General features: G+C 45.2%; 1 protein-coding gene across 7 annotated transcripts in view; it reads right to left on the reverse strand.

Moving 5' to 3' along the window:
• The window catches only part of LOC105304939 (zinc finger protein 28 homolog), an 82,546-nt gene extending 80,400 nt beyond the window's left edge, over positions 1–2,146 (reverse strand). Inside the window, exons 1-3 of one of the 7 annotated variants that reach the window (XM_011379195.2) lie at positions 1,726–1,851; positions 1,047–1,101; positions 300–388 (exon numbers count right to left, since the gene is read on the reverse strand). In XM_011379195.2, coding sequence (XP_011377497.1) covers positions 300–332 — 33 coding nt within the window. In that variant the 5' untranslated portion in view covers positions 333–388; positions 1,047–1,101; positions 1,726–1,851. Of the gene's footprint in view, positions 1–299; positions 389–1,027; positions 1,102–1,687; positions 1,852–2,008 lie in introns of those variants that run through there. The other 6 variants (XM_011379198.2, XM_011379196.2, XM_011379197.2 and 3 more) reach the window with 6 other exon arrangements.
• Between the last annotated feature and the right edge of the window lie 6,537 nt (positions 2,147–8,683).

The raw sequence follows: 8,683 nt of genomic DNA on the forward strand, positions 1-8,683 counted from the left end.
GCACATTTAACATGGAACCCGACTCACTGAGATACTCCATTCCATATAACAGAAACCAAATGTTTTCACAATTATCAACACTGAATTAAAATATACATGGGGTGAGAAGTAGGAGCTCTGCACTTCATCATACTCAGTTTTACTTATCCCTTAGGCAGTTTAAGGACAGTGCCCTCTGGGAGAACTGGTCACCAGGCCCTCAGACAAGACTGTTTATCAGGAAATTTTCAGAGAAAAGCAGCATTACTAAGCCCTAAAAAGTAAGACTGCCTTTCTTGGGAAAGGAAATAACAACTAACCTGGGGTACGGTTTTCACCAGTTCAACAGTCATTTTCGTCTTCTTTTCCTGGCTTCTCTCTTGGAGAGCAGGGTCTCAGGAGGGTAAAGCTGGAGGAAGGAAAAGGATAGTGAGCCATGAGGCCTTCTCTGCACTCCCAGAATCGCCAGCCTAAAACCTGTCTTCTCCTCCTTCCTCCCACCTTTCTTTGGTCCCACTGCCAACATAACTGGGACATTATGGGTAACCTATGGCTGTTGAGCAGGTCTAACAACTCTGTTTCTCTTATGTTCAAGATCCAAAATTTAATGTTTTTTTTTCCTAAAAGCTGCCTTCCCATTCTTTGGTCTTATTGAGAATAAAAATAATGTGCCTGAATTATAGTCTCTCACTTTATTTTTGAAGTAATACTCTGCCTGGAATAGTCTGTCACTCTATTTTTGAAATAATCCTATGAAATAGTTATTTCCTCTGCGTTCTAGGGAGAGGTGGACTCTTCCCTTCCTGCATCTCTGCCTCATACTTGGACACAGTCTATAGTTCGAAAATCCAATCCTAAATTCCACCAGAGGCCACAGTTATTCTCTACCCTAATCCCCAGGGCCTTCACCTTCCTCTCCCTCTGGGACAATGGATCCTTGAGCACCCAATTCTGCCACCTTCACTCTCACCCATCCTCTGCCCTTTGGTTTCCCCTCCTTTCTGTCACCCAGAGTTGAGGGTCTGCTACAGTCAGGAGCTCTAGTTACCCCACCTCCTGCTGCTTACAGAGACTCTTGGACTGGAGGCAGGGATTCTCCAGGATTGTTATCTCAGCAACACACTGTTCGAAACACAGGACACAGAAAGTGCCAATGCTATCATCGTCCAAGTGGTCTCCCCATTCATACCACAGCCGCACAGGGCCAGTTGCCGGCATACAAGGTGACACAGAAACACTACCACAGAACCCACGTATTCCCGATCACATCGAGGGCACGATCACGAGCACCCAAAGACAGGGACATCACATGCAGTCGCTTACACCACGGTCTCAGAGAGGCCATGGGTACAAACGCAGAGGCAATACACAAATATCACACACCCGTGGCCCATTGCCCCGTATGCCGGCCTCGCTCACACGTGCAGGCCCACAACCTCACAGAAGATGCACCGGCAAACCTTCAGTGTCTCTCACCCACATACAGCCCTGTCGGTAGTCTGCCCCCCTCCCCCTCACACACACACGAACATGATGGTCTCACACACATTGGCTCTCACATAATACATACTGGCCTCCTTCACTCTCAGGCACACGCAGTCGCACAAAACCGCACATACCGGGCATACACATACACGCGTCACTCACTTTCACTGGTCTCATCACATTCGCCCCAACACTCCCAGGTTTCTCGCTGTCTCATACAAACCCCAGTCTCTCCCAGTCCGTCTCCCCGGGGCCTCTCACTCTTGGTGATCTTTCACACACAGGCACATCATCTCCCAAACACCCTGCGGTCTCTTCTACACTGCCCGCTCCAGCCGCCCCACAGCCCTGATCCCGCGGAAACTGCGGCCTCAACCAACCCGGCTTGCCGACCCAGGAAAAAGCGCCGCGCGGGCCTCTGGGAAATGTAGTCCGCCCGGGGAGGACGGCGCGGCCCGCCTCCCCGACCTGGCCCGACCTTTAGGCTCAGACTCATGACCACCCAAAGGACCACCGGCTCCGCCTGAAAGGCAGGTGCTCTCACCATAAGGGCTCCGGGAGCTGACGCCAGGATTCCGAGTGCGCAGGTACGAATCTCCTGTGGTAAACGGAGTAAAAGGGCGGAATCCGGCTCAGGGGGCGGGACTGGGCAGGGCTTTAGAGCGGGACGCGTTCTAAATTGAGAACGGAAAGAGGAAGCCGAGCTGCGGAGCGTGCGTGCGTGCCCACGTACGTCACAGTGTTCGAGGGAGGTGGCCCAAGGGTCCCGGGTTGTAGCGGCCTGGGCGCGAGTGTGCGCAGGCGCATAAAATGCAATCTTCGCTTTCCACCCCCCTCGCCCCTTGGAGACCAGAAGCGTCCCTAGTTACCGTATCCAAAAGCCTCGTAGCCGAGCGCTTGGTTGTTCGGTGTCTGGAGTACTGCTTGAGACCTGTGTCCGAGTGACCACAGCGTCACGCGGCCGAGACTCTACGAGCCTGTCTTTCTGGGCTAAGTTTTCTGACACTAAAAACTGCGTCTGGGAACCGAACCCCAACTGTTTCATCAGTTCTGAGACTACAGCAAATTAGGAAATTTCTCTCCTGTGTAAAGGGAATATTATTGTTATTAGTGTTAGGAAACAGTGTCTTATTTTTTCCTATTGGGGCCCCATGGCTGGAGTCAGTGCTGGGTGGTGGGAAGCTTCATTATTGCCTCCAACATCCAGACTCTTCTCCCAACCTCCAACTCCCTGCACTTTTCAAACTCCCAGCCAGAGGACAGCTAATCCCCCACCATGCATGTGTTAAACTCCTTGGGTCTGTTTTTATAGGAAGAAAAGAAAGTGTCCGAATTGAACTGATAGGGTTTAAGCAATGTTTGAAATGGAGATTGAAAGTCAAGGTGAGCTCGATTCGATGTATTAGAAGATAGCATGAAGTACCATAATGTCTCATTAACGTGCTTTGTAATTGCCATTGTACTTCCATCTGATATGAGATTCTATATTTACTTGTTTGTCTGTGTATTGCCGAATTCTCTTGCTAAAAAGGTGTGCTCCATGGGGATAGTTTTGCTTGTTTTACTTCTCTTTATAACAATTCCTGGCATTGGATGTATTCTTTGGCCTGTAAATACACACCACAGATCAGAAAAGCTTGTTCCATTTCGACATTGCCAAATGCAGAGGCAATTCTTGACCCCTCTCAAGGGATCCAACGAAAATAATATAAAATCCCAGGAAGAAAGAGGGGGAGGGGACGGGGAAGGGACGCATTAGTGAAAATGTAACGGTTGCGGGTGTGCTCAGAGGCTGTTTCGTAGTTCTGCAGCGCCACCTTGTGGAGTGAGGCACCAAGTACAACAGCTCTACCTCCTGAAAGCTGAGATTTTCCCTCCCCTTGGAAGCCTGGTGATTGACATCCCCATTCCGTGCCAGGTCAATTTAGACTGAAAAATTAGAAAGCAAGGAACTCAAAAGGCTTTGCTAGCCAAATGAAAATGGCATATTTAGGGGGTACAACCGGTCTGCCCCTAGCATCATCTCAGTTTTACACGAAGGATGGCAGTTTCCGTTTCAGGAAAATTTCATCCCTCTTAAAGAGCCACCAGATCAAATAGGGCTTTTTTTTTTTTTTTTTTTACAGGTGTCCTTGAAATACCTGGGCCTGATTCATTGATGTTTTGAATAAGATGAAAGCTGATGATATTTGCTGATGGAGACAACTATCCAGACCCAGGCAATAAGGGTCAGGTGGCAGAAAAGGCTGAAAGAGATGCTATTGGCCTTGCCTCAGACAAGACCTAACAATACACTTGGGCTCTGGAGGGGCAATGGCCTGCTCACTACCCAGACAGGAGAGATAAGAAAGGACAACTGACTTTTTAGAAACGTTAGGCCCTTTAAAAATCACAGCAGTTGTCTAAGAGAGGGAGAAGTAGGTCATGCTAATTGCTTCACATTTTAAGAGATAGGATGTGCAAATCAATTCCAAACTAAGCATATTACTATTAAATAATACTAGGATCTGTGCTAAGGTGTTTCTCCACCTCTAAGAACCAGAAAATATATTTCGATAAAACAATAATTCTTTATTACTTGGCCATAAAACAAGAATGAAATCTTACCATTTCCAACAACATGGATGGACCAAGAGGGTATTGCACTGAGTGAAATAAGTCAGAAAGAGAAAGACAAATATCATGATTTCACTATATATGGAATCTAAAAATCAAAATAAATGAACAAACAAAACAGAAACAAACTCATAAATGCAGATGACAAATTGATAGTCGCCTGATGAGAAGGGGATGGAGTGAAAAGGGTGAAGGGATTAAGAAGTACAAACTGGCAGTTACAAAACAGTAATGGGGATATGAAGTACAGCACAGAAAATATAGTCAATAATATTGTAATAACTATGGATGGTACCAGGTGGAGACTAGACTTATCGGGGGAGTCACTTAGTAAGGTACATAAATGTCTAATCACTATGCTATACACCTGAAACTAATATATTGAATGTCAACTGTAATTGAAAAAGAAAATATTTTCTAAAAAATTTTAATACAATAGTTCCTATAAAATCCCTACTGAGATTGTATCCTGTGCAGATGGGTTTCTATTTCACATTCCAGAAAGATGAAATATTCGTGGGTTTAAAATACTCTAGTCAACAAATACTCTCTGGATCCTAAGGATTCAGAGGCCAATAAAATAGAGTTCCTATCCACAAGGAGTTCATACTCATGCTGGGAACACAGATAGGCAGGCATTTTGTATTAGGGTTCTCCAGAGAAACAGAACCAGTGGGATGTATATAGACATAGAGGTTTATTACAAGGAATAGGCATATGTGACTATGGAGGCTGACAAGTCCAAAATCTGTAGGGTGGGCCAGCAGACTTGAGCCCAGGAGAGCTGATGTTCCAGTTCAGTTTAAAGGCAGTCTGCTGCAGAACAGGGAAGAGTCCATGTTGCAGATGAAGTCCAAAGGTGATCTTGCTCAGAGGAGGCTGTCCTTTTTGTTCTATTCAGGCCTTCAACTGATTGGATGAGGCCCACCACATTAGGGAGGGCAATCTGCTTTCCTCACAGTCCACCAATTTAAATGTTAATCTCACCCCCAAACACCCTCACAGAAACAACGAAAATAACATTAACCAGATATGTGGGCACCCTGTGGCCCAGATGACACATAAAATTAAATACTTTGGGGGGACATATCCAACGACATGAATGTACCAAGTACAGGGACTGCAGAAAAGAATGATCTGAGGGGAAACTACCTGAGCTGGCCTAACCAGACAATGAGGTGAGGAATAGCCTTTCTAGGTGAAAGGAACTCTATACTCGGAGGAATAGAATCACACAGTGTGGCATTACTGGAGTTTTAAAAAGTGAGAAGGGAAGGGTTGGGAGATATCCACAAAGGACAGGGATCAAATAAGAGTTCCTTGTGGGTCACGTTCAGAGTCTTGAATCCTCTTCTACAGTTGATGGGGAGCCACCGAGCCTTCTGAGTCAGGCACAGACATGACACTTTTTACATCACTTTGGTGGCAGGATGGGGAAGGGAGAAGAGAAGAGTGAGAGAGCTGGAGAGCCAGCTCATTCCCTGGCACCTGCAGCCAGCCGCCTCTGTCTTAGGCATGATTTTTCCTATTCAGTCCTACCGTATGTCAACAAGTTCACAAACCCAAACCAATCTCATGGTCAACATTTGCATGTAAGAAAGTAAAAGGAGACTCTGTTCCTAAAGAAATGTTCAAAACTAGGCTGCCAGGTATAAGGCGCTCTCCCATAATGTGGGGGAACATTTGCTCCTATCCCCTTAATAGCTAGATCTGCAGATTGTTCCTCAAGTTAGGTGATTTGGACACAGGATAGGCAGATATTTGGAAATAGGGCCTTTAAAGAGGAAAAATGGGGTCAGATGGGTGGGCCCTCGTCCAATCTGACAAAGAATAGATTAGGACAAACACACAGAGGGACGACCATGTGAGGAGATAGAGATGGCTATCTACACTCCAAGGAGAGAGGCCTCAGTGGAAGCGAATGGTGCTGACACCTTGATCTCAGACTTATAACCTCCAAAACTGTGAGGAAATTAATTTCTGTGTTTACGCCACCCCCTCTGTGACACTTTGTTATGACAGCTTGAGCAGACTGATACAAGGGTTTTGGCCCAGCACTGAAGTTAATTCTTCCGCTCTCTATCACAGCAAAATCTGAAGATTCGTATGTTGAAATTCTAACCTCCAATGAGATGATGTTAGGAGGAGGGATCTTTGGGAGGTGATGAGGTCATGAGGGTGGAGCCCTCATAAATGGGATTAGTGTCCTTATGGGAGACACCCCGCAGAGCTCCGTGGTTCCTTCCACCTGCGAGGACACAGTGAGAAGACACCATCTATGAACAGGAACTGGGTTCTCACCAGATACTGAATCTTGCAGATGTCTTGATCCTGCACTTCTAGGCCTCCAGAATGATGGGATACATCTGTTTTTTAAGCACCACCCCTCAAAACCCCCAGTCTAGGGTGTTTTTATTATATTGGCCCAAATGGACTAAGACAGACACCAAGTGCTTATGTGGCCCAAACTGCCAACGCAAGCCAAGTACTGTCCAAACCAGCAGCTCTTGGGGGAGAAGCGGGTGGAGTCAGCAGCAATCTCTCAGGAAATGTAAGATGTGCATCCAGGATCGAGCTTAGCCAGGTCTAAAGGGCAAGGTAAGCCTCACACACCACTTCACACCACCTGCCACCAATGTGCTGATCCCTGGCTGCTCCAATGCTGTGCAGTAGTCACCATGCTTAAATTCTCTAATCTTGGCTCCTACATGGCCAAAAATATTTAAGAACACCTCTTAGTTCCCTTTTTTAAACAGTAGGTTCCTTGATGGGTTAGAAACCCCCAAACTTAGCCAGAATTAAAGACTGGATATGTTTGTTAATGGAATAGCACTTGGATAGATATATTTATTCAATTAATCAGAAGACAGAACAAATATTTTTTCAATGAAGAAAACACAAGTGTTGAGGAATAGTTTTGAAAAAAACTATCAATGGCCAAACTAAGGCACCTTCTGTATGTTCTTTGTGGTGCAAACTGTAGAGTCCAGGGATTTGTGTTGAGTGTATGTACGTGCATGTAGACAGCAAAGACCAGCTCGTTGGATAGTAGAAACACATCTACTCCATTATCCACCGAAATCTTAAAACTGGCTATGGACTTCTCTTTTTGTAGTGTATTTCTACAATACCAAAAACATTCGCGTAAATGTGTGTGTGTGTGTGTGTGTGTGTGTGTGTGTGTGTGTGTGCGCGTGCGCGCACACACGCTTGGAGGTGGGGGGAAGTAACAGAAGCTATTCAACCGGTAAGAAAAAAAGTCTCACTTGTTTTAAAATTTGTCTTTGGACGTGGGATCAAATCTGAAACATCTGCAGTAGTAACAAGGATTTCCATTTAACGAAATGACCGTTTTTTTCATTTCCTGAAATCTTTACTACCTCTATCTACTCCACGGTCTATAGCTGGGTTTAGTCCAACCTGAAATACATGAAGACGAGTCAGCTTGACCGTAGTACACACATACTGGTAATGGTCTCATTGCTCAAAAACAAAAACAAAGCTGTAACTCACTTGGGATGCGCTTTCTAGAAGTCTGGTGGTTATTCTCCATTTCACAGGGCCCCTTTTTTGAAGAACAGAGTCCTGTGGATACAGAGCTGAAGAGAAATGAATTAAAAAAGGCCTCAAATCTGCTGCCATTCCCTCTTGTCTACTCTTGCTTTAAAACATCAAAATAGAGTGTAGTAGTATTTGGCAAAAAGGCCGTGCAATCAAAGCAGCCCCCACGTGGCAAAGAAACCAAGAGGCCAGAGAACCAGCAGACAAGTCCAGGTGTGGGTGTAGAGAGTCTGAATAGGGAACTAACTTACAGAAACGCTGTCCTGGCTGCGAGGTTACTCTCCGTAGAACCTGTTTTCTGTCTGCAATGGGAAAATAAAAGTAAAAAAAAATGTATAAATGAGATAGTGATCCAACTAGGCATATAAAAAGTTTCCCATAATAATGTTCCTTACAGAAATTAGGCATACAGTGCATTTGCAATTAACAAATAAGCGATTGGATTTGCTGAATAAACTTTTCTGAAGGTTCAATTAGAAGGCAGGAGGGGTTCAGAATGAGGCACTTCAATGTTTGCAAGAGAAACTTCTGCCTCTTTCTTAACTACACAGAACTTGAATTCGGGGCCATGCCCACAGTAAGAGATCATCAAAGATGACCGATCTCCATGGGAGGGCAAACCACGAATTATCGAATGTGCTTGTGCCCAAGGCACCTTACCCCATCCCCAGCTCCAGATGGCTTATACACCCATGTTTCCTGTCTGTCCCTGAACCTCTGGTGCACATGGGGTCTCAGACTCCCTCAGGCATGAGGGGTTCCTATACATATACATGTATTAAATTTGGTTATTTTCTCTTGTTGATCCCATGTCTATTTGATTATTACACCAGCTAACAGGAACTTGAGGGTACAGGAAGGTTCTTCCTGGCCCACATGGGGCAAGTGCCTCCAGCCCTTAATTCAGCATCTCTTCTCCTTCTATTGGGAACCTTTGGAGAGGCTCTGAATTTTCATGAAATATGAAAACTTAAATGAGCACCTTCTTTTAATCCATCTACCAGACATTCTAATATATGAATATAATATATATTCACTAAAT

This window comes from Pteropus vampyrus, unplaced genomic scaffold (assembly GCF_000151845.1).
Source record: "Pteropus vampyrus isolate Shadow unplaced genomic scaffold, Pvam_2.0 Scaffold357, whole genome shotgun sequence".
In the NCBI taxonomy this organism is placed as follows: Eukaryota; Metazoa; Chordata; class Mammalia; order Chiroptera; family Pteropodidae; genus Pteropus; species Pteropus vampyrus.